Genomic DNA, 26,605 nt, shown 5'->3' on the forward strand with positions numbered 1-26,605 from the left:
AGGGTAGCGGAAGAGCACAATTTACGTAAACAAGTTCCCTGCTACTCAGGTCACTAACGAAAAATTCCACTTCAAACTTTTGTATATCAAAATTGGCTGTGACAAACAGACGGACAAGGCAAAACTATAAAGCTTCCTTTGGAACTTCGGAAGCCTGAAAAAATATGTATTTAGCAGAGGACAATTACTTTACTTTTTCACTAAATGTCCTTTGTAGATATTATAAAAATAAAAAACACTTACCCAAATGTGGTAGGTAAATCAAATAAACAGTTTCAAATGTATCCAGTCCGCAAAAAACAAATCAAAATTCGTAAATCCAAGCCAAAGTATTCGTGTTAGTAAGATTCCAGAAACCAGTTAACAAGCCAACGTCAAATAAAATAAGGAACACAATAAATCACACGTGCGCACTCTACAAGCCGAAACAAAAGAGTGAGTGAAGCCCGCTGTACCTGTATTTGTATAAGTGAGACAGCTAATACTTTAGACGTTTTAAGATAGAAAGAGACAAAAAATAAGCGACGAAAACAGCGCTTACGACGGGTTGGCAACATGGAGCATAAACATATAATAATAAAGAGAGATAAATTGGTTTGTTCTTGATGTATCGATAACTTAGTGTAGCAGGAGCTGGTCAGGAAAACTCGTAGACTGATTTGACAATTGTGTATTACATTAATTACAATAAATACGAAATAACAAAATGCGGCGTCACCGCCGTGGTAAAATGAGAAGCGCCGTCTCGCTCGCAGCGGCGCAGGCGAGCGCTCGTGCCCGCCGATCCCGCGCCCCTCCCGCTGCCCGCGTAAACCCGGCGCTAGCACTCCCCTCGCGCTCCCCCTCAGCCGTCGCGTACCTCCAGCCGGTGGCAGCGATATTATCTTTTTCTATTCTGTATTGTGTAGGCATTTAATATTTCCTTGTGCAGTAAAGTATATTTAGTATCGTTTCTAACAGTTTTACTTAATTAATTCATATTTCACGAAGCTACCTCTAACAACGTTCCAGGATCCCTGTGTGTGTTTATAAGTAAGTATATACTGTTTGGGTGCTCACCTACTACCTGCTCATAACTGCCCACTTACCCATATTAACTCACTTAAATCAATCGACAATTTCAAAATCCCGGGATTTCAGAGGCATGTCCATGTTAATATCAATGTTTGCGGTCATTCACCCCAAATAGCTCTACCTATTCCGACCACTGGTTATAAGCTAGCGCGCGTATTGTTATCCTCGCCCCGCTCAGACGCTCCGACCCCTTTTGGCGCCTTAGATGCGCGTGCCGGTTATGGAATTATTGTTGACCACTTCCTCGCCTTAAACATGAGGTATAGTCTTATAGTTGTTATTGGTTTAATTTATGTAAAATAACTTCAATATGTATCACTTTTACAATTAGTAATTACATAATTGACTAATATGATTTTTTTTACCTTATCTATCCACTTTCTCGGATATCATAGAAAATCTATACTTGACTGTTAAAAGTGAATGAGTACGAAGTTCTGATTTCAGTAGCATAATATGTGAGAGCACTTATAATCTTATCTAAAATGCAAATGTTACTTAATGGTTCTATCGCGACGAGAAAGAATGCTATGAGATAACGATAGCAGATGAAAATCATGTTGTGCTCATTTTAGTTTCTCTTATATCTGATGACCTGAAAGTTTAACTTTTTCTGCTAATTAAATATAATATTCATGTCATATTTAAGTACCATGCAGTAACTACTCCCCTTCGCATTTCAGTTTCCTTTCGCCAAATACTTAGTTATGATTTTTACCAGTAGAGACAATAGTCATCAAGTTCATATTGTCTGCAGGATGGCACGACGCCGCTCATTCTGTCAGCTGCGATGGGTCACACGGAGTGCGTGCGGGAACTGCTGCTGCAGGGCGCCGACCCCGCTTGCAGCAGAACGGTAAGGTTTTAACCTCTATTAGGTAATTACTACCAAGTTCTTAACCTTAACATGTTCTTCAAGACTGTAGGTCGCAGTCAGGGTTTATGATTCAAGACTACAGCATACTGTACCTTTTTATTTCTGATGTGCCTAATAGAAGACTGCTTCTAGCAATGTTGATGAATAGCTCGTAAAGCGTAGGGTGTATGGCATTTCAGACAGGAACGAGTGCGCTGTTCTTCGCAGCGCAAGGCGGTTTCCTGGACATCGCTCGCTTACTGCTCGAATCCGGAGCTGCCATCGACGCACCTAGCATGGTACTTATTACAAACCTTTTTGTATTCAAAATGTTCAGTTAGTGGGTAATTGAGTAATCTGGTGTATTTTATAGGACGGTGGCACACCGTTGTTCGTGGCGTGCCAGTGCGGTCACTTGCCGGTCGTCGAAGAGCTTATACGCAGGGGCGCTAACGTCAATTCCTCTATGAAGGTAAATACTGATAATGCCACCTGATTTGTATTGTACGATGTGTGTCAGCTACCAATTTGGAATATCTTACTTTTCTTTTGTCGATTGTCACTTTTGTGATGTTGTATTTCCAGGACAAAGCGACTCCCCTGTTCATAGCGGCGCAGAACGGTCACGAGGAGGTGTGCCGCGCGCTGATCACGGCCGGAGCACACGTGGACGCCGCCCGCGCCGACCGCGCCACGCCGCTGTGGATCTCCGCGCAGTGCGGCCACCAGCACGTCGCGCGACTGCTGCTGGCCGCCGGCGCAGAGCCAGACCACGTGCGACAGGTATGTAGTGTACACACCGACCGATGGTAGACTGAATCTGTCTCTGACACGTTAAAAGATATGATACAAACAATACGATGTGTATTACGCATTTGAAATATAAAGTATTGAATAGTCTAGAAATTAATTAACTCACCTAAATAATTATGCAATTTCAGGATGGCGCCACACCGCTGTTCAAAGCTGCACACAAGGGACACGCCGCCGTGGTCGTAGAATTGCTCAAATATAAGCCAAACCTTGGACTGCTTCCCGTAAGAATTTCTATGCAATTATTTCCTGTATTTCTAGGGTCTACTAACGCCATCTCGTGGTGGTTAATTGTAGTTTACGTTATTTCCATTCGCCGCTAGATGGCGTTATAGTTGTTTAAAAAGTGTTATTGTTCTACTTACTACTAGAGGGCGCTATTATAAAATTTGATAAGTATAATATCTGAGAATAGTGTGAGAATAAAATCTGTTTTTTTTTTTTAATGTGGGATTTTTCTCCTTCATGTAGTATTGTGAATTAATTTTTAAAAATAACGGAGATATGTGAAATATTCTAAGTCTACGAACGCTAGTTTAGTAGCTTTACAAGTAATTTTTCTCAGTATCGTTATGAAATCTACTGGAACTTTGTCACAAAGTACAAATTATCTTGTCTCCATTACAGAACGGCCAGTCAGCCCTACATGGTGCCGCAATGTTCGGTCAGCTATCCTGCGTGCGTCTGCTGGCGCGTCGCTCGGGGCTGACGCTGCGCAACTGCGCCGGACACACGGCGCTACAAGCTGCCGCTGCCGCCAGGAAAAACGACGTCGTCGCCTACCTGCGCCGCCTCGAGCACGAGCTCGCCACGTGATACTGTACTACATAAGCAGTCTAAGGCGTCACGGGAGTTGGGTTGACCTGTGAAATGCTGTGGTACCAGCGCCATCTAGTGGTTGTCTGAGTAAACTGTATATAATTTCAATTGAAAATATGATGCAATTATTGAGTTCACTTATGAAAAAATGCAATTATATGTTAGTCAGAAGAAATTTTACATTAATAGAGTCAGCAAATTACTGATCTTCGAGTAATTGCTTTTCAAAACTTTTGTTTTCGCCGATTATTATCAAAATCAAAAGAAGTTTTCGACCTGTTTTTTATATGTATTTAATAGCAAATCTGACAGTTCAACCCAACAATCGTCGCCAAATCATTTGTTATAAATCTCACGGTCATTCGATCTGCATACAATCTCGTATTCCTAACTATAGTTACTAACCGAACATTTTGTATGACGTACTCGCAGCCATACTCGTTAGCTTTACCCACTCGCCTTATGCAATACCTCACTTTATACTGAATATCTATCACACTATGTACATATGGTAGCACTAGACTATAAACCTTCATTTTCTTTTAAACCGAAAACATACAGTCAATCAATTACTATGAATTTGTATATTCAATTTTGAAAGTTAACACTCTGTCTTAAGTAATTTTGTTGTTGGTAAACTTTTGCCTTAGTATTCTAATTTCAATCATTTCCTAGTAAAACAAAACGAAAATCCACATTCAAACAAATTATATATTTGTTTGTCTAATTACCTAATGATATGTCTATTGCTACCATGTACATAGTAACAGTTTTATATACAATTGGTTTTATCGTTGGTGCTGATGTAGTAAATAAGCGATATTTAAACATGTTTTAATTTACACTAGTCAACTGTATCACGGTCATGCTAGTTCACATTCTGAAAAAAACTAACTAATCTATTTTCATGAATATTTCTCAAAAAGAATCTGCAAGTGAAACTACATGACCGCGATAATCTTATTCACTGTAGCTTAGAAATGAAATAAATGTATTTTTCATACAATCACATACACAACTAGTTTATAGAGAAACTGTTGTATTGTTGTAGCGTAGGTTTAAGCGAAGTATTTATTTGTATCTACGACACTATTGTAATCATCGCTCAATTATATTTTAAATTGTATCAAAGTATTGAGCGATTTCTTAATATGGAATCTCATGAAGTGTTTAATACGAACAGTATTCTTTTACGCAAATATGAATTTTACCATTTATGTGGGTGAGTAGTATTTGGATATTTGGACAATATTTTAGATTTTTACTATTTTATTTCAGTGAATAGTAAGTTCCTGTAGCAACACAGCATAGTTCCACATGATGGTCAATTATTTAAACTAAATGGTTTTAGGATTATCATCACCAAATAAAACATGATATTATTTAACTTAGTTAATGTATATTGTATTAATACATAGCATAATACGTGTCGGTTTAGAATAAGTTTCAGCATTGTTGTTATGTTATATGAACAGTACAGTTGTTTTTTTTTAATAATATGTTTTACTTACAAAACTGTTTTTTCTTTCATCATATTTTTAAGGTCACAATGAAAATATAATAACATACATTAATTCACAATTAATCAAATACACATAAAATCCCGCTCCCTGCAGGGAGTCAAACATAATCAATATCATTTCAACACAAAAAATAATTACTATTAAAACACAAGTAAAATACGAAATAGTAGCAAGTCTACTCGTTAAATCTCATTTATAAATCTAATAAGGTACTTGTAACATTATCAATAGGTACTTATTATCTCATAGACTGGTTGCACTGCTCCAACATGTCTTTGGCTGCGATGGACAGGTGCTGGGCTGAGGGCCTCATGGAAGGCATAGTTTCTGTGCAGCAGTAGAAAAGGGCTAGCGGATGAACATACTGCTTCTCTGATATATTTACTGGTACCAGTGGTCTGGTGCCTGAAAAACAGAAATAAAGTCAGTTATAATAATGTAGTTTTTAATGGGACACTTAGTAACAATTAAAATAATACTACTGTGAGTTATTCTGATTTATTTTCCTGTTTCAAAATTGGATAAACAGAGCAATTACAATGAAGCAATTTGGATACGTGAAATAATAAAGAAAACCACACAGAACCAAATATCATGGTTGTCATTTTGGAATCTAAAGTGAAAACTAGTCTACAACTTACCATATCTATCAGAGAAGTATTCCCCGATGCTGTCAACAGAATCATCAAGACACTGCACACTGTCCTCCATGGAGTCGTCATCTGTCTGCGTGTGAGGAGGCATGAGCGCCATCATCTCCCACAGTGTAAGGCCGAGTGGCCATATGTCAGTCTTGCTGGATATCTCTCCTCCGTGGATCACTTCTGGGGCACTCCAAGCTTCTGTGCCTGAAATCACACATACATAGCAATATTGTTTTCATAACTACAAGGAAGTATGATATTTCATATTTTCATTAATGGTTCTACTCATATAGGTATACACCATTTAAACATACAATTTATATTCATAATATGTATACAATTTCTATCAATACTTTTACTACCATAAATTTGTTATTAAAACGATCCAACTTTGAGTTTATTTCATCAAACCAAAATAGGCAAAGCATAAAGTATGTGAACAATGAAACTGATATCTTAAAACAATTGTGACTCATTTACTTTACCTATATGTTCATGTACATTAACTATTTGAAATCAATATTGGGTTATTAAAATAACAGGTTGACATGTTTTAATCTATAATAAACCAATTACGAATTCTTCTGTGCAAGATACATAAACTTGTGTGGCACCATTAAACCCTTTTTGTTTCATGACAGTTTTTTTATAAATTGAAAATACCTAATTAAAATAAATCAATAGCAAGTAGTATCTCACCAAAGTACACAGCCTTCCCCGCCTTCACCTTATCAACCACTCCATTCTCATCAAGTGGCAGAGTAACTCCAAAGTCACACAGCTTGCAGATCACAAAGTCTCCGTTCACGAGGATGTTGTACGATTTCATGTCTCCGTGCAGGATCTGCATCTTGGTGTGAAGGTAGTCCAGAGCACTGGATATGTCAGATGCAACCTAGTGGATGAACCAATGGATAATAAATGCTAAAAAACAGAGCAGTTTCTTTTATATGAAATATTGATGGCAGTTAGTAGGTAATTGTTTAATAATTGAGATGGTACATAATGGATAAAAGATCAGCTAGAATTTTAAGTAAATAAAGTTGTAACAGGAAACTGATAAAATAACCAAGTTTATACATTCATAGACCAACAATATCATAGGTATATTTCCACAAGTTTCACTTAAAGGAACTTACTTTTAATATTTGTCTCGGAGTGAATATTTGGCCATCATCCTCTATTCTTTTCTCAATCATATCGCCCAGAGACACGTCACACGCCTCCATTCCTAGGTACAGGATCTTCGCCTTGCTAAACGCTCGGAAACCGACGATGTTTGGGTGGGACATTCGCTGCAGAAGATCAGCTTCTGCCTTCAAACGGTCGGTGTACACTCGGTTCGGTTTGACGCGTTTGTTCAGCATTTTGAGAGCCCATGGCGAACGAATTTGTCCCGCTCGTGGTGATCTCACTAGCTGCATTACATTTACACCTAGATAAATAATAAAAATGAGAAGTTGTAACATAAATATAACCACGAGGAGTCATAACGTTAAAAACATGGAACTTACCCGTTCCATATCCAAGCCTGTTTAAAAACGGCGACGGAGGTATTGTGATCTTGTCGTTTACATCAAGCGCTTTGTTTTTAATAGGCGTCTTGAACTCGGTCATATTTATTTTTATGGTGCACAATTAAAACACAAATACACTCGAATTCAGAGCTAACGATGCGAACGACGTTATAATTTACAAACGCTTGTTTTGAAATTTGAATTGGCTTTGACATAAATGCAGGGCTACCAACCAATGTAATAAAACTTGTTTCGCTATCTCTCTCAACCTTTACTGACAGACGTATGCGAAAGAAAGACAAAATGTTATTTTTAATGGTTAATATATAGTTGAAATGTTATGAAACGCGATATATATTTCGTTTAGGATTTAGGAATTTATTTTAGTTTTTTCTTTCGTAAACGTTTAACATAAATAAAGCAAGATGGTTTTTTAGCATTGAACTAAGCTAAGGTGCCTAAGCGACTAATTCGGTGTTTTTCTTGTGCGAGAATGTGTAGACTAATATTTATTGGGTTGGTTAGTGTGCGTTCGCGCAGCGGAATGTTGTTGAATTTAAAGATTTTAATTATGCAGATAATTAGTGTAAGACGTCCTATAATTGTGTATGGTAAATAAAAATTTGTGTATGCAGCCATTGTGGAGAAATTCACCAAAAACAGATTCCGCTGGGCGAACGTTGGCGAACGTTGTCCTGGCGGAACTTTTTTTAATCCATAGACTTTAGAAGAAAAGAGATGTGTCCGAAAATTAGTGTGTATTTGTGTATAATTGATTATGTATGAATGAAATCAGTGCATGCATAAACTTCGGAGAAATTCAAGTTTCCGCTACGCGAACGTTTGGCCATTAGCTAGTTTTCATATAAAGCGCTTACATAGAGAGCTGTAGATTTTTACATACGTTGTTTTGAATTTGTTTATATTTGTTTAAAAAACAAATTCAGAAAAAGTCGTAGGGTTTAAAAGATAAAAATATAAACGTAAAATACACTTATTAGGTCTTAGTTCTTAAAGTATGCAGTTTGGGGTCTAGATTTTCACGTTTACACAAACCTTGTAAGTGTCTCCAACATGTTGCCAAGTATCAATGATGTTCCGTTAGTAATTAAAAAGTTATAGGATATTTTACCATGAACAGATCACTGTTTACAAAGCAGTCGAATATCACGACGTTCTAAAGGAATTGCATGGTAAAATGTATGCCAATAATTAGTTTAATCATTCAACTATTGACTTGCAAAATTTCATGTCATTAAATTCAGTAATTAAAGAAAGACAATTAAAATATCGAAACCCTACATAATCCGACCAAGTTCGGATTGCTACAAAAAAGCGGCCGTGCCATATGTCTAAGCAACGTTCTTAACTTGGAAGGTTAGTATATTTATTAAAATGGTACAGTTGCGTAAACAAGCGTTAGGAAAAAATAAAACAAGTCAAGTTAGGAAAAAATAGTCAAGTAATTTATGTAAGTAATAATAATAAAAATATTTTTGTACACGGATATTTAAATAGAAAAGTACTTGTTAATTGAAGATTTATTTTTATCGTAGATAGTGGCATTATTATTAAAAAATATTTTTCAATCAAGAAATACAATTGTTTTATTTTTTTCTAACGCTTGTGTACGCAACTGTACCATATTAATAAATACTAACCTACCAAGTTAAGAACGTTGCTTAGACATATGGCACGGCAAGCAATCCGAACTTGGTCGGATTATGTAGGGTTTCGATATTTTAATTGTCTTTCTTTAATTACTGAATTTAATGACATGAAATTTTGCAAGTCAATAGTTGAATGATTAAACTAATTATTGGCATACATTTTACCATGCAATTCCTTTAGAACGTCGTGATATTCGACTGCTTTGTAAACAGTGATCTGTTCATGGTAAAATATCCTATAACTTTTTAATTACTAACGGAACATCATTGATACTTGGCAACATGTTGGAGACACTTACAAGGTTTGTGTAAACGTGAAAATCTAGACCCCAAACTGCATACTTTAAGAACTAAGACCTAATAAGTGTATTTTACGTTTATATTTTTATCTTTTAAACCCTACGACTTTTTCTGAATTTGTTTTTTAAACAAATATAAACAAATTCAAAACAACGTATGTAAAAATCTACAGCTCTCTATGTAAGCGCTTTATATGAAAACTAGCTAATGGCCAAACGTTCGCGTAGCGGAAACTTGAATTTCTCCGAAGTTTATGCATGCACTGATTTCATTCATACATAATCAATTATACACAAATACACACTAATTTTCGGACACATCTCTTTTCTTCTAAAGTCTATGGATTAAAAAAAGTTCCGCCAGGACAACGTTCGCCAACGTTCGCCCAGCGGAATCTGTTTTTGGTGAATTTCTCCACAATGGCTGCATACACAAATTTTTATTTACCATACACAATTATAGGACGTCTTACACTAATTATCTGCATAATTAAAATCTTTAAATTCAACAACATTCCGCTGCGCGAACGCACACGGTTGGTTACGTACTCGGTAAAATGGCTAGGTCTGGATACGGTTAACTTCGGTTAATAGAATATTAGGGTGAAGCCAGTAGTTTTCAGTATTTGTTGTTGTAGCGGCAATAGGAATACATCATCATTTCTTTCTCTCTCTCTTCCCGTTTTACCCTTTGGGTACAGAACCCTAAAAAGGACAATGTTAAGGGTGAAGCCAAACGAGCGTAATTTTATGAGTTATGGCTGATTTACATTGAGTCAGTAACTGACGTCAGTCCACAGACAAGTCAGTGCTGACCCGGCACTGCCATCATGTAAATTGATTTGAAGTCAGTACAGTACTACTGGCGAAACACTGACACTACACTGACTTCGTGTAAATAGCACGCGTCAGTTTTCGGCGCCTACACTGACGTCAGTTACTGACTCAATGTAAATCAGCCTTTACACTATTTACGTTAGGTGTACACTTATTTAACGTTCAACTTAATAAAATAAATATTTTGGGGAGCTCCCATACAACAAACGTGATTTTTTTGCTCTGTAACGGAACCCTTCGTGCGTGAGTCCGACTCGCACTTGGCCGGTTTTTTTAAATAGAATAGGAGGGTTTATTTTTGAGCATTAAAAAAAAAGTTCCCAAAAAAGTTTACCTACTACAGGAGAGGCGTTTAACCTACTACATGAGTCAGCCTTTGACAATTAAAAAAAAAACATTGCACCCAAGAAATTCAGATTTCTGGACAAATTGTTTTCAAAATCTCTCGAGACAGTTGGATTGTTATCTGACTGACTTCTTTTCAAATTTTGGTCATTTTTTTTCCCTACTTTCAATTTTTTTTAAATTTTTGATAACATACGTTTCGTTATAATTATATGATGTTCCGTTCCTTGCATTCACGTAGGTACCTAGGTCAGCGCCATCCAATCATCAGCTAGGAAAAAAAAAAGTACATAATCCTTCTTTGAAAGAAGTTAATTTATTTAATAAAAAAAAACATTCCTTCTCCTCCGAAAAATTGAAAATATTCATACAAAACCTACCTTAACTCAATTATTTGTGCACTGTTGCGTGCGCCGGCAGCGTCATTAGAGATAAACTGTAGGAAATCACGGCTTGCAGGCGTATCTACCTACAAAATGAACGATTTTACTTGCTTTTATCTTGAAGTGTACCTATGGTATTATTGTAAGCAGGAAGGGGAACCACGATAAGTAGGTACCTGTACTTCCAATGGGCGGCGGTTACTCTTACAGCGACATAACGCATTCTTTGTCGAAGAACCAGCCACAAGTAAATCGGGTGCTCATGTAATCATTACGTGTAATATTACACTTGATTACAGCTATGTATCATAATGTTCTGTGGTGCTAATGCCCACTGAACTTGTAGCTATGTACCTACTTACCTATGTGTTATACATAAACATGTATTGTGTGAAGTTAAAGACCACCAGTTCACTGTTTAAATAAGTGGTATCTATAGCAAGAGTATTGATACCTAACTACTCACCCGAGGGGGGCAGTAGCAAATTCAGTGGTGTTTAGTAGGTACAGATTTCCTTCCAGTAAAATAATTTGACCCCTTTTTAGAATCCTCTGTCGTCATAAATAGCGTTCGCTTAAGGTTAATGCTTCAACTGGTTTTTTGTTGTTTAAAAAAAATCTTCTTAACATGACATTCGTGGAGTACCTACCTATTCAAGGAAAACTTACTGAAAATCCTTTGGTGCGCAACGTTATAGGTCAATGCCATTGCAAAGGTATTGTTAGTATGGATGATGTTTCCATGCTGGATATATGTTAAAACATCACATCTGAAGACATAATAAACAATAGCAATTTCATACTGTGGCTGTTACGTGCTCTATTTATTCGTTTAATTGCAGAGCAAATAGGTAGTTTTCAGCTTAGAATTCTAGGCCTATCATTTACCAATCAATATTATAATCGACCGCTTCCCTTGGAAGTCCCTTCAATTACCCATTAAGGATGAGCAATGATACTCGTACATTCCTCCAACTCTTCAATTAGCAATTAACATAAGATATCGACAGGCGCATACTAATCACGGCTATACTTAATTAATATTACCTATTCAAATTATGACGTGTATAATCATGTGAAACTGATGCGCGAAGGCCGCGCTCCGGAACTAAGGGAAGCAGTGAATTACGCGGGAACTGGCGTCGTCCTTATCGAATGTTGCTCAATGGAAGGCAGCGTGGACGTCGAAGCCGCGGCAGCAGCGTCAGTAATGGAGCGGACACCGCGCAGCGCGGCCGTGCGTCCCGGGGCTGCAGCCAGCATGGGCCACACACTCAGGTAGGCCACGCGCCAATGGTTCCGTGTTGCGAGTGTGTTGTGTTGCGCGACAGTGCCGACCCTGAGGTAGGTGCCGCCAGGTGCGGGGTAAGTACGGCACCTACTCGCGTGTGCTTCAGGATTCGCTCTTCTGGAAGTTGGTGACAAATTGTAATAATTTTCAATTAGGTACAAGCTAATCCTTATGACTTGTCTAGGACAACACAAATTTTCTAGTGCAATAGTTGTAAGCGTGCAACGTATTGATTTTGTGTTGCATGAGTCCCGGGAATGGATCCCGGGAGCAAATCTAATGATCAAATGTAAAAGTCTTTGGATCAGATAAATACGATGTAATAATTAGTTTTCCATTACATCAGTCTCGATAGCTTGATGTTATGATATGTTGATGGCGTGGGCTTTCTCAACATCCTGCTATCATTATATCAATGGTTTTTGTTTTCAATACTTTCTATTATATTAACACTATTACAACATTAGAAGTCACACAGATGGGATTTCTATTGAAGGTTTTCTAGGCCCTTGTGACAATGGACTCTTTTTCTGGGTTCTACGTATTTAAATGATTCCGATTAGTATCATTAGTATTTAGAAAGTCTATCCGAACTTAAGTGTCCCTAAGCGTTGTTCCACCTGTGTGACCTTGACCCACGAGCTCTACCGAACGTTCATCCTTCCAAAATCGAATCACAAGTCTAAACACGCAACTTAAAAGCTCAAGCTTTCTTATTCTTAACTTACCATTATAGGAGATAAGATATCATGATGTCTTAATGCAGACTTAACATTCGGCCGACAGTTGGCCCGGTGGTTGGAAAACAATTTTTTTTTCTAGAAAATCTTGAATTCAATCAAACTTTTTACTTGGTCTTATACCGGAAAAATACTTGGTTGCTGTTACGTGCGTACTTCCAATCATCTTCATCCTGATTTATGAGCCTAAACCATCTGTCGGCCGACTAAAACTTTGCAGTGTACTCTTAGTATTACTTATTTGATCATCCCATTGTGGGAAGTCTCCAGTTTATCAATATTTGGTATTACATTTCTGCGTAAACTACAATATTCCATCCTCATCGTAATGTTTACGTTAACTCTTTGTGTCGAAATAATTCGTCGCTCCATTGTTCTTTCCATTATTTGGAGACAATGTTTTTACTTGGTACCTATATGATAGATATTTTGAAGGTGCGATGTATTGTATTATATAATTTCAGCTATCAACTGTTGATCACTTCTAATTGTCAATTTGAAGTGATATACATAGAATTCTCTAGAAGTCTTCAGAAGTCTTATATCATGACTAGTTTGTTTAGGAGACATATTTCGTCAGCATGAGCATCGGCTCTGTTGTAAGATCTCACAAGTGCACTAATTACGTGTTGTCACTTGCCAGGCCATTGCCCGACACCATAGCGACCTAACTGCTTGGACCTTGTGGGAGTTGCGACAGTCTAGACTCAATTGGTACCTAATAGTCATTGAATAAGCCGTGTAGACATAACTAAATTGAAAAGGCTGATGATATTATCAAGTGTAGGTACAATAGGAAAAGGGCCATTTGTTTGTACAGTTCGAACATGTTATTAAAACATCATAAGTTAATTCACGGAACTTCCCACTCAGCTGCAATTATGCACAATATTGTTCACAAAAAGGGTCGAAGTAGGAATGTTTACGATCGGAAATGTTTCACAATGAGCTTGTACCGGCTTGTGTTAGGTCATGTAGCCATGCGCACGCGATCCTCAGGAATCTTCCAGTATGAAGTACTGGTGATATTGCAATGACCCACTAAAAGGGATATCACAGACAATGATGTCCGGAATTGTCGAAAGTGTTCAAGGATGCGCGCAACTTGTTTACTTTATGTCGATCTGGTTGCTAACTTTTGGTTGGTGTTGGTAAAAGGGCAAAAGGGGCACTCAGATTTATTTAATGTTAACACTAACCTCCTTAAAAAATCTTGGGAGAACAAGATGTTTTTAGGTAGGTATTTGTTTTAGAGTTTAAACTGCATATTGCTCCTGTCCTTATTTAAGTCTAGTTTAGCCTATCTAACTTCGCTACTTCTAGTTAATACTAATGCTATTGCTAATGCTAATGTTACTACAGCTTCAAGTTTTACTGTAAGTACATTACCATTGTTATTGAAAGAACTTTCGATTCATAATTCATTTCGTTATGTGAAGTCATTTCAATGTTTACTTATATGGTAGCAATTAGAACATCGTTGTTATGCAGTGTATATGTTGATGTTATCGAGTTTCATAGGAAGTGTTGAATTTTCCTTAGATTGTTGTGGGACTGCCGTACAGTGTCCAACTTATTTCAATTGATTTGTATTTACTATACCTACTTTCCCATGGCATGAGTTACTTTGTGTCCTGTGGTTCGAATGTAATATACATTGTTCTCGATGTGACACTATCATCTGTGTATGTTATTATAATCATCTTTATGTTTCTTCCTCTTGTTAGATGTCCATACAGAGATATATCAGATGATTTCTCTCCGGTCGTTTCCGGTTTCCATCCCATCGGGATAGCAGAGTGAAAGAATAGAGAGTGCACCTGTGTCTGCGCAAATGCTTGTGCACTAAAATATGTCGTGCGCAGTTGCTAATGTCTTAATATGAGAACAGTCGCCAAGGCCGATAATCCGCTAGGGGTAGGAGGAAATTATCATCATCATATCAGATGATACAGGAGTGAGAGTTTGAGAGATTGATTGTCTCATTTATTTGTTAATTTCCTAGTGTTAAGTTACAATAGTAAATTAAAGTACATAAATCTACAATCGTACAACCATTAGAGCGCTCAAGCAGCTAACGAAAAACAATGCATTAATCGAAGTTTGCAAAATGCTAAGAAATTAGAGCGATATGGTAATCCGAGGAAAGTTACGCATGACCGATGTTTAGGGACGTAATAACAATATTAACATAGACTCGCAGTAGCTCGCACTGGGCACGACATTCGTGTCTGTCAATCTTCACGTTGCGATTTCAGGGCAAACAGACAGGAAAAGGATGCAATAAATACTAATGAAAAACGAAGATTATTTGAATTACATTTTTATTGCACTCGGTAGTAGGTACTATGGAACGCAAATTGTAACTTATTATGAAAATAATTATAATAACTTCCTAGAGGTCATACTTTCATAAATATTTTAAAGGACATGTTATAAGCCGATAATTTTTAACGAATTTTTTTGGGAGACTTAACTGAAAATCATTTAAAGTAACGAAATTAACTCTTAAGTAAGTCAGGTATAATTGCTGAAAACCGGAGATATTTCAATACATAAGTATGTATAGACTGCATTTTAATTCAGACAACAAATTTCTGAATGACTGATAAATGCCCTCAACTGTTTTGTGTACTTTTTTCACGCATTAGAAACCAATTGAGTGATTGCGAGAGCGCACGTTATTAGCTATCATTAGAGCATCCTCTACTTGGCTTGATTTCATACCTGTCCATAAATCAATGTGAACTGAAGTAAACACATAGGCAATAGTGACAGCCCCATCAATTATTTCGCTCAAAAACATTAACGTTCGTTGATAAAACGATATACATGACGTATGAGGATTGCACACGCGCCACTAACAAGTATTTAGTGTAGATCTAGTTATTACATCAGTTGTTATTTCATTGCAACCAGTTCAACAGTGTAGTGCATCAATACGTGTGCCGATGTCTGCATGTCATAGACACATGTAGACCCGACAAATGAAATGGTCACTACATACCAATACACCGTTTTATCGAATTGCTGAAGCGTGAAACCGTAGGAACCTATTTTCCTATCGGACGTTTAATAAAACGTTACAGAATATTGTGTCGTCTGTAACAGCCGGTAATCATAACACTCCGAAATACAATTGATTCATAAGTACGGGTATTATCCAAACATATGATACAACTTATATAATAACAGCCGCGGTACCACGCAGGCGCGGTGTTTGAAAACACGCCCATTGTCCGACGCCGCGCTCATACTCCGCCGAGCGCGCACCACTCTGTCATTCATTACTAACTTCTGCGATATGTCGTCTGGGTAAGCAGTTAACACAGTAACGCTTATGTACAACATACTGGAGTATTACTAATCCTAGAATTAATGGCGGTATCTGGTCATGCACTCATCCCTAATTGTCTCTTTTCAGGTCATTCGTGATTTCTTTGGCAATCGCGATAGCATTAACCAATACACCCGCCTGCGGCTTCACCATACCTCGGTTACAAACCAATTTGGATTCAACAACAGATTTGGAGACTGGAGAGAGCAGACAGCTGGAAGTGAAGTACGACCTGAAGACGCTAAACGATAATAAAACCTTCGATATCAGTAGGACAAAAGGAGATCTTGAACCCACTGTCATAGCAATCAATTATCACAAAAAAGCAGACGGTAAAAACAGCAGCAATGAAAAGGATAATCAGACACAGCCGAATGCAAATGAAACAAAATCGAATGTAGCAGCAGATAGTACAATAGAGACGACAACTACAGCACTATTCCCAAATCAAAATAATACTGGAGAGTCTGAGAGAAGTCCGGAACTTACAACACAATCTTTCCTGCAGACCACACCGCTATTTACTGATGATATACTGGAAAATGTAATAGGTGTAAACAAAACGCATGAAGTAAATACGGGTAACGATACCTCAAGAGCACATAGTAATAATACTGGAAATGGAAACAACATTACCTCTTTGGAAACAAAATTTAACAGTTCCTTAGAACAAACGGAACGCAAAGATACTCGTTCTATATTTGGTAATGAAAATAAAATTAAGAACGAAAGCGATATCACTGTTCAGAACGCTAATGAAACACACTTCAAAGAAGATAATACTATTGCAAAGACCGACGCTCCTGCGACTTCCCCATCTGACTATAAAACAGATGTCACAAATGTCACGTTTGATACTACAATAACAGAAGCGACCACAACCAACAGTACGGATGAGATTGCTACTACTGACGTCCAACCACTCACGCTACCCTCTTGGAAAAAATATACAACGATTGATAGAAAACGTACAAGCACTGAGGTTACTACAGCTCAGGACAAAGATATGGTACGAGAGGAAACCGCTCAAACCCGTATAAGTCTTGAAAAAGTATTTAATAATACACCGATACCATCCTTAGAGAAATTGAGAAACGACCTCATAAATGCTCAAGAATCAACGACTATCAAACTTGACGTAACCAATGCGACCGAAGTGTATGTTTCGGATAACCGTACATCGACACCATTTATGACAAATGAAACTACAAAATTGGAACTTGTGTCTAAAAGAGCTGGTTACAAGGATAACAGAGAGACGACCACGGAGAAAACAGGAGAAGCTACGGCCTCTCTGTTCCCGCCCAAAGTTAGCGCGAATGACACAGACGTGTACAATACCATGTACGAGACAGAACCGAGCGAAGTTGAGGTGACAGAAAACAAGAATGATACAGTCCATGAGTCGCAAAGTCAATTGGTAAGTTGAATTGATTGGTTAATTCTTATTAGGTACTAGCTTCTGCCAGCGGTTTCACCCGCATCCCGTGGAAACCTCTGCACGAAAAATAGTAGCCTATAGCCTTCCTCGATAAATGGGCTATCTAACACTGAAAGAATTTTTCAAATCGGACCAGTAGTTCCTGAGATTAGCGCGTTCAAACAAACAAACTCTTCAGCTTTATAATATTAGTATAGATTATTTTAACGAGATTTTGTAATGTACTGCGTGTGACTTATTTAAAAGTCCTTCCCATTGAGATTACGTGATTATAATGTAAAACTTCTGTACCTAAACTATAAATACACCTACCTTAAAATACATACTTTGTACACCATTTCAGGCTGAGGACGCGATCAAAGAAGAGTTATTAAAGGAAGAAACGCTCAACGACAATGAAGAGTATGCAAAACGCTATCATGAAGATGAACGTGTTACCTCGTCGAGAGGGAAACAATCAAAACATGGAACCAATGCTGCCACTGAAGATTCCCTTAGCGTCAAACCAATTGGCCAGGAAAAAAAGAAAAACACTATTTTATACCCAGTCAGCCCAAATTATAAACCTCTTAAAAAGATCGATGTGCAACCACCAAAACAATTCATTCGCGACCCAGATGATAACAGTTGGAGAAATGAAAGCATTAGTTCTCTAGGAATTGTATTCAAACCAAAAAATGCTTCTAAATCTTTCACACAGGTTCTGAAGAATAAAACGGAAACTGAGTTAGGAAACATGACAGATAACAAAGATAGCAAAGACGATGTTCCAGACTTAAGGGTCAGACTAGAAAAGATTGCTGAAGTTAGAAAATCTAAAAAGAAGATCAATAAGTATGGTGATACTGTGTACAGTGACTACGAGGAGTCTGCTGAGAACGTGAACAATTCCAAGGAAGATACGACCTCGCCTATGAGTCCAGCTATGGATTTATTCCCTAACTTCACTCCGCCCCCTACTCCTAAAACAACCACCACCGAATTTGAGCTCACAGTTAATCCTATATCAGAATTCGATATCTTCAAAGAAGACGTCACGACTCCATTGACAACGACTAAGCCAAAGAAATTTTATAATTTGGCAGAGTATTACGATGCAACAGATGAATATGATGCTGACTATATCAATGCGCACAAAATCGATTTAAAGAAATACACTCAGTCGCTGAAACCAAAGGACAACCACGTTACTCAACCACCGCAACCACTTCATACAAAACCGATGAAAGAATATCAACCTGAGAGGAAAGCAACTCTTCAGTACTTCCCACCTACACAGAAAGTTGTTCAGAAAGTGAATCTAAATGATTACGATGGCGATTTCGATAGGAAAGTGAACTTGTACACTTTTAAATCACCTCCTAAGACTATGCCGCCTGCTTCCTTTGGCACAGTATCTCCTATTCGAACAGAAAAGTATGAACAAGCAAACAAAGTAACGATGAAGCCTCTCTACACGCCGATGTATCAAACTGAAAACATGGACAAGAATCTGTACTTGACGAACCCGTCGCGCGTCACCGACTCCCCCAGCGGGTTTGTGCCCAACGACGGTAATTTCAACAGAGCCTCGTACGTCATCAAACATTACCGGGACTTCATCAACGAGGCGGCGAAGGAGGGCGACGACGGCAATGAGTATCTGTACACGGAACCGCCCATACGCGGGGTCACCGTCAACGAGCTCTCCAAGATGACTACTCCCAAAGATGTCGAGGACGATTACGACTACGATGTGAAGTTCCGTAAGGACATCATTAACAGATTCGTGGACAACTTCAACCAGAACAGTGAGCGGTTCAAGGTGGACTTCCCGATCCTGTACAACAGCAGCGTGGTGCACCGGCAGGCGCCGCAGCAGGGCCGCGTGGCGTCGTCCACGGCGTTCATGAAGCGGCTGTACGAGGTGCAGGCGCGGGGCGCGGGTGCGGGGGGAGGGCGGCGGGCCTGCGAGCCGCACTGCGACAACATGACGGTGGAGCTGTCGCCCGCTTACGAGCTGCACTACTACGTGCCCGACCAGGAGGAGAAGGAGGAGATGGAGCAGCGCCCCGTCACGCTGCCCTACCGGTACCGGTTATGAGCGGCACGGCACTGACGCGGTGCCACACTCGGACTGATCACGACTATTAAGTTTATTGGTGCTTATCGTCGGTAACGAATGGCGAATGATTGCCGGAGCGAATAGTAATTATATAAACAACAATAATGATATCGCAAATCAACTCGTTGTTATAAAACTCGGTTGTTTCGTGAAACTGTGACAGAATTGGGACTCTATTGTTCAATAAAATGTAGCGTGTATGAACGCGGTGTAGCTTGTACTCAGGTATAACCTGGATCTATTTAAAGGCCTGTAAACAGGTTTTGCGTGGAAATATATGTAGTGACCAAACTGATTTTGTACTTAATTTTCTATTCATGTGGTGTGTATTTCGATTTATTTTCTAGTTTCTTTGTTGTAAGAATCTAGAATATGAAATATTTAATTCATTTTTGACTATGTATGTATTCCACCAAATTGCCAAAGATGTTATTTTTATGATAATTGTGAAGAGGCTTTATGTAATTTTTAATGTTTACAAAAATTAAATTATATTATTTTTCTACAAAAATTGTACCTAATGGGTGTCATATCATGAGGGACTGTATATTAGTGTTAAGAAAATGTGATACATAGAAAATCGGCTAGTGTGCTTACAAAAATAATGAATAAAAAAATTAGGCCTGTATTGCCCGAGCTATTTTGTAAATATTTACATTTGTAGATGATACATAATGTACGAAACGAAAAGACATGAGTAGCTAAGTAGGTAACAGACTACATAGCTATGTAACTTTTAGATAATGATACGAATGATCGATGAAGCACCATATTCATGATGTACTTACATTCTATACAAACGCAATTTATAGTTACAGTTCTGTAGAAATAATCATTTTGTCATATTTGTGTTCGTAGACTGAGCGTTTATTTCTATAGGAAAACTGTTATTGACGCAAGCGTTGTGAGTTTGTGATAGTAAAATACAATTTTATATAGAACTTCATTTGGTTTTATTTCCGACCCGCCCTGGCTTCGCGGGTATAAATTATACTTATGCCTTATCTAAAAACAATCCATTGCGTTTTACAGATTCTAATAACAGTTAACGAAAAGCGACTCAGTTGGAGTGATGACTCGTCCTATGGAATGCTGGTACGTTTATTCGATTTTCATGCAGACACAAACTGACTGACTGATCCAGAGATAAGTTTCTTAGCCTCCCGAACCTTTTCCCAACTATGTTGGGTTCGGCTTCCAGTCTAACCGGATGCAGCTGAGTACAGTGGATACCAGTGTTTTACAAGGAGTGACTGCCTATTTGACTTCTTCAACCCAGTTACCCAGGCAATCTAATACCCCTTGGTTAGACTATAGACAGGTGTGAGCTTTACTGGCTTCTAACTACCCGTAACGACTGCCAAAGATGTTAAATGACAGCTGGGACCTACAGTTTAACGTGCCATCCGAAACGCACTCTTTAGTGCCCAAGATATACTTAGAAAGTTAATACCTACAAACTTAGAAAAGTTGCGTTGATAGGTAGGTACTTACCTGACCGGTGTCGAATCCACGCACTCATACTTGAGAGATCGGTTCTTTACCTACTACGACACTCACTAGGTCACTACGATACTCACTAGGCCACTAAGATACTCACTAGGTCACTACGATACTCACTAGGCCACTACGATACTCACTATGCCACTAAGATACTCACTAGGTCACTACGATACTCACTAGGCCACCACGACACTAAGTTTCTTAATAGTCATCTCAGATCAAATAGTCATTCATAAAAAAACTATGTAAGTATACCGCTAACGCCAGAACTACGTTATTTTTATAAATATTGAAACTTTGTGTGCTCTAGCTTACAATGGATATGAACAATAGACTACTACAAAGTTTGACTGAAATAGTTAGTTGTTATACAAGATTGCAAAGGTGTTTTTAAACGCGGACTCAATTTTAGAATCCTTCGCTTGCTCGGTCATCAAAATTGAGCCCGCGGTTAAAAAGCAACTTTGCACTCTTGTATAACAAATAACTATTCTTCCATATAAGATGAATAATTGCTGTCAGAAAATATCCACTATATCCTAAATATGCCCTATATCTTCTGCCATATACTGTTTTATATGGGCATACATTTTGTCATAATACTTATAAATTAAAATTAAATCATGTCAGTATTTAAATATGAGAAACTTTATTATTGTACTCGTATAGCCCTTTTAATATTACCTCTATATGTAGTTTTCTTTTAAAAACTGAACTGTGAATAATACTCAATACTCAATAACTTTAAATATTGCATTCCATAATGTGTACAGGCTGGTGGGTAAAATTAAAAGAAACAATTATTGACCCTGTCGGGCACAGCAAAGTTAGTTTTTAGAGGAGAGGACGAATAGCGCTTTTTAAACATAATAATACTGAATTAAATGTAGAAAATCTTACATACTTATAATTGACTCCAGGAATGGATACAAAGTAAAACAAAAAAGTACTTTTTTAAAATACACTTTATTGACGTTCTTTATTGTAGAATAGTATGCAAACATCACTCGATCGTTCGATCATATTTTGTTATGGATTCTTTACAAGTCACTTTGAGCATAATCATAATAGGTATCATTACAATAATAATATGTACTATAGCTAAATCATACTTCGGTTACTTGCACAATGTTAACTGCAGACAAAATCATATCATCGAGTGGGAAATGCAATTCTGGATCCAATAAATAATTATGTTACAATCTCATAAAAACGCAAATTAAAATATTTTCATAGATGAACACATTTTTCTCTTTGGATAAACAAAAGAAAAAACCAGAACACTGATTGGGTACTTATATACAACAATATATTGTTAATCAAACTAAACATCTTTCATTAATGTGTCCACTTTTTGTAAATAAAAAAATAAAACAAAAGAAAAATAATCTGAGTGAAACTAAAATATAAACAACGTTATATTAAATTAAATAAAAGTCGATACCACTGCACTGGCTGGCGCCGCTGGGGTACAACACTAACGTCAATGCGACACTTGTATAATCTATAACTTGCGTTACATCACTAGGCATTGGGTACAAGTGAATAAGGGCCTTATCGACTAAGTCTTTAGGTTTATTTCGCTAAAGTAAAGTGATCTAGCCTCGACAGTTTTCTGAATGAATCCAAGAGCCTAAGTTTAGTATGGATTAGTTTAGCACCAGATTGAGTTAATGTTCAGAAAAGCCTGCATTGGTTTAGTTGATGTATGTTGGTGAGCAAAGTAAAATGGAATATTGTTTGCAGCGCCACCGAAGTGAAGTGGTACTCTTAGGAACATAGATAAAGGTGAGAGTTATCTAAAATTATTGCAAAAGCAGTGTAGGTAACGTTGTGATGGCTTTTGTGCTAAAAGCCGCTGCTGAATGTTTTAGTATTACTGGTGGGAAGTGGCTGGCTACGTCGTGTTCCATAAGATATTTATTCAATAAAGATTTAAGCTGCTTATTTCACTATGAAGACACAGCCACTCAGCCAAACCAGCGTCGTTTTATTTAAAACAATAAAAACCGAAATTTAAATAAAATGCGAGATACATAATGAATACAAGCAAATCAGTATCGTAGCGGCGTTTGTATGCTATAGGTAGATAAGTAGGTACGTAAATCAGTTACATTACAACAATAATCATTAATAAGTATAGTTTTAGACTAAAAGCGAATATTTACAAAGAACACGCCACTTCACTAGCTCTGACCTCCCGACGTGACTCGCGCGGTGCCGGTGCCACGAGACAAATTCAATTTAATAATTTCCTAATATTTTTTTTATAATTTAATTATATTTCCTAATATACATATACATATAAGCGTATATAGTTTTTTGGTAACGTCAACGAAAATTCCCGCACCTTAATAAGTTAGTACTTAAGCCGAAGTGTTCGAGGGGAGCGACACCGGCCGCGCGCGACAAACCTAACTCTTTACATTAGCCAGTCTTTCGTTTACACTACTCTACACTACTGCGCTAACACTCCTAGCCACATGCCGACACCACGCCTACTGCTGCAACATGCTCATGTTGATATCAAATTATTCTTCAGTACCGTGCGATAGATAGGTATATCGACTTAGAGGAATACAGGCTGACAAATAAAATGTAACTCAAAACATCGATAGTGTTTATCGAAGTTAGAATGATTTTGGGCTCTTTATTTGATCAATTCTATCGATAGATTTTCGATTTCTTGCAATACTATTTCTGATACCATCTGTACTCAAAAATACTTCAACAATCGATATAAAGCATGTTGCACACAGTAGACTGGACACAACCAACGCGGTGAGTACGCTGCTTTACCGAACACCTGAACATCTGTACCGAGGGGGCTTGAGGGGTTCGCATCGTGTGTACTAATCATAACAGAAACTTGATATTAGGCAACTGTTTCTCTATCTAAGCACAAAGACAAAAATCTGGTAAAAATTAAATTGAGTACTTGGGAGTTATTAAAGCAAGAATACTGAAGAGAAAATATCAAATATTTAAAATCTATCGATGCGAACATTGGTGTTTAGATATCCCTTCATTTCCGTTCTATTGTTTAATAAATGATTTATATCTATTGTCATCTGCAAGCCATTACTCGTGGGAATGAAGGTAAAATAACTGAATTCTCGTGAGAAAGTAATACGAATTGTTGGCACCTCGTATATTTGGCACCACTAGCGTTAACCAAACGTGTAGCTCGCTCTCCGTAGAGGTGTAACCGACAAGCACATTTTTATCGATAACTTGACGATGAACTGCCATGTTGCTAAGTTTTTTTTTATAAGAACAGCAACTTTTAGATAAATATGTTTGTTACTTTACACCTCTACGGAAAAAGCGAAAATTTTCTCAAAATATAAAATTAAAAAATGTGTGTCAGCACCAAAAGGTTTTGAAACATAACTAACGAACTAGGAACCGGTGCCGATGCGTTACTATATGTATGACAATATACACAATAATGCAACAATTGGAAACAGAAGGATCATTTATGTACAACTGTCCTGGCAACTGGTAAAAAAGAGACCAAATCAATTTGTTTTCAACTTTCGCATAATGAAAGCGACATACCATCGACATACTATCGATGGAAACCACAGCAAATTCTTTTCGCAGATTTCAAAGATATATACGATCCTTTTTACTCTCTATTTCTATCAGCTAGAAAAAGAACACAGTTGAAGTAATCCTTCCATGTTCACGTTTGTCGAGATATTACAATATAAGGAATTTAATAGACTGCTGCACACGCATACTAGCACCACTATAGCGTTACGTATCTTAACTGAAACTTCACCGTTTGTATATAACCAAAAAGTATGTGTAAATGCAAAACTATTATTATTTTCATAAAGAACCTTGTATTGCAAGAGCAAAAAAAATTTCGATATTTTCGTAACAACCCTATTTATCGATAAATAGGTGAAGACAAAGATTTGTATTTATTTTTTGTTTCACTGATATCAATACAAGGCTCGTTATACAGTCATTAATTTACATCAAAACATCACAAGTTTGGACAATTGACTTCAAACATGCATACAATATATGTGATGGGACGCCTGTCGCTCTCACATTTCATCATGTTTTTAAGACTTCACTAAACTATCAAAATTATGGTGACTTTATTCATCGATAATATGAAGGAAGTTTTATCTGCAGTTACTTGGTCTAAAGAGCGTCCGGTGTGAGAGCCACAAGCGTCCATACAAAACAGAATAATATAATAAGCGTCTCATTAAAAATCTTAACAAACTACTCGACTGTAGTCAACAAACAAAGTCCAGTGTCCGTCCGTAAGTAAAAAGTAATAATCGACGCGAGTACAGTACAAATTTCAACCTTATCATCATAGTGAGTATGTTCAATTTTCCGTATACTTATTATTTATAACCACATCCATAAAGCTCTAAGAGGAAGCCTCACTATACATATAATTAAAAGTAAACGTTTAATTTAAATATTTTTCTTTTAAATATCATTTATAACATATACACATTCATACAAAATTCTACATCACTAAAGCATACTCGATGTTCTAAATTATGAACCGTTCCGAATCTTCAATAACTTTACAATTTTTACATTTCGCCTTAAAGTGAACTTATATTTTTACAATTTCCTTTAAGAAAGCGTATCGATTAATTTAAAAACGAATGATTCGGCTGATCGATTTAGATTCACACTCGACTAGTAAGTTTTTTTGGAGGTGAAATGCAATATTAGAAGGTACCTCATCTCGTACACTATCCGCACTCTATCTAACTCTATACAGCAGTTTTGCGAAATTACAGATATTTTCTTACTTTCTTTGAATAAAACTCATAGAACTGCTGTCAGTAGTACAAGCTGTGATCAAAGTGAAGATTGCAAGATGGACACTTGTTTACGCGAGGACTCGAGTTATCGTAGGTATCGTATTGGTTTAATTTCATATAAAACTAAATAGTGATGTTGCGCTCACACTTCTTACTTCCTAACATTAAAGTAAAAATAAATAACATTCGGAACCGTAGGATCCCCGCTTAAACAAGCCTCAAGTCGGAATTCCGCGGACTATCGGTACCATACTTATGCAAAATACATGACACGGCAATACAAAATCTCATGATCGTGGCGACCATCGCTAGGTATAAATATGCGTATAACTCTAACGTACTGTACGCCGGCGGGCGGCGGCTACGGGACTAACCAACCTCGACACGAGCAGCGCTGACGTCACGGCGCTGACGTCACTAGCTGCTGAGCGGCGGAGCCGTGCAGCGGGCACCGAAGCTGCTGCGCAGAGACTCCTCCATCAGCCGACAGATCTTGTCGCGGTCCGCCTAGAACAGTACAAACAAACATTACACTAAAGGAACAAAATGATTCTAGTGCAATCAAAACTGCGTCCCATCATCCCATCACTGCATATTTGGT

The 26,605-nt window shown here is 37.6% G+C and overlaps 3 protein-coding genes and 1 non-coding gene across 5 annotated transcripts in view; 2 read left to right on the forward strand and 2 right to left on the reverse strand.

Annotated features, from left to right (window-relative positions):
* The window catches only part of LOC110379452 (ankyrin repeat domain-containing protein 29), a 37,599-nt gene extending 32,522 nt beyond the window's left edge, over positions 1-5,077 (forward strand). Inside the window, exons 3-8 of the mRNA XM_049839545.2 lie at positions 1,832-1,930; positions 2,131-2,229; positions 2,304-2,402; positions 2,516-2,713; positions 2,872-2,967; positions 3,371-5,077. Coding sequence (XP_049695502.2) covers positions 1,832-1,930; positions 2,131-2,229; positions 2,304-2,402; positions 2,516-2,713; positions 2,872-2,967; positions 3,371-3,559 — 780 coding nt within the window. The 3' untranslated portion in view covers positions 3,560-5,077. The remainder of the gene's footprint in view (positions 1-1,831; positions 1,931-2,130; positions 2,230-2,303; positions 2,403-2,515; positions 2,714-2,871; positions 2,968-3,370) is intronic.
* LOC110379455 (lymphokine-activated killer T-cell-originated protein kinase) lies at positions 4,942-7,460 on the reverse strand. The gene is made up of 5 exons (XM_021339127.3): positions 7,244-7,460; positions 6,869-7,164; positions 6,429-6,624; positions 5,727-5,933; positions 4,942-5,490 (listed from the first exon to the last, which is right to left on the reverse strand). Exons 1-5 carry the CDS (start codon positions 7,344-7,346, stop codon positions 5,324-5,326), a joined length of 969 nt encoding a protein of 322 aa, XP_021194802.3. The 5' UTR covers positions 7,347-7,460; the 3' UTR covers positions 4,942-5,323.
* Positions 7,461-11,989: 4,529 nt separating this feature from the next.
* Positions 11,990-20,628, forward strand: LOC110379458 (probable serine/threonine-protein kinase DDB_G0282963). The gene is made up of 3 exons (XR_007510845.2): positions 11,990-12,058; positions 16,236-17,568; positions 17,933-20,628. It is a non-coding gene; the product is annotated as a probable serine/threonine-protein kinase DDB_G0282963 (transcript).
* Positions 20,629-22,143: 1,515 nt separating this feature from the next.
* The window catches only part of LOC110379450 (nuclear receptor-binding protein homolog), a 58,729-nt gene continuing 54,267 nt past the window's right edge, over positions 22,144-26,605 (reverse strand). For both annotated transcript variants that reach the window (XM_064036159.1, XM_021339120.3), the window contains exon 10: positions 22,144-26,511. In XM_064036159.1, the coding sequence (XP_063892229.1) occupies positions 26,422-26,511 (90 nt within the window). In that variant the 3' untranslated portion in view covers positions 22,144-26,421. The remainder of the gene's footprint in view (positions 26,512-26,605) is intronic.

This window comes from Helicoverpa armigera, chromosome 9 (assembly GCF_030705265.1).
Source record: "Helicoverpa armigera isolate CAAS_96S chromosome 9, ASM3070526v1, whole genome shotgun sequence".
Taxonomy (NCBI): Eukaryota; Metazoa; Arthropoda; class Insecta; order Lepidoptera; family Noctuidae; genus Helicoverpa; species Helicoverpa armigera.

What these genes read in the sequence shown, in the direction of transcription:
- LOC110379455 (XM_021339127.3), bottom strand. Translation starts at nt 7,346, where the DNA reads ATGACCGAGTTCAAGACGCCTATTAAAAACAAAGCGCTTGATGTAAAC. An exon ending in CTCCGAGACAAATATTAAAA is followed by an intron (nt 6,625 to 6,868) that starts GTAAGTTCCTTT and finishes TTCATCCACTAG; the next exon opens with GTTGCATCTGACATATCCAG. An exon ending in GGGGAAGGCTGTGTACTTTG is followed by an intron (nt 5,934 to 6,428) that starts GTGAGATACTAC and finishes GTGTGATTTCAG; the next exon opens with GCACAGAAGCTTGGAGTGCC.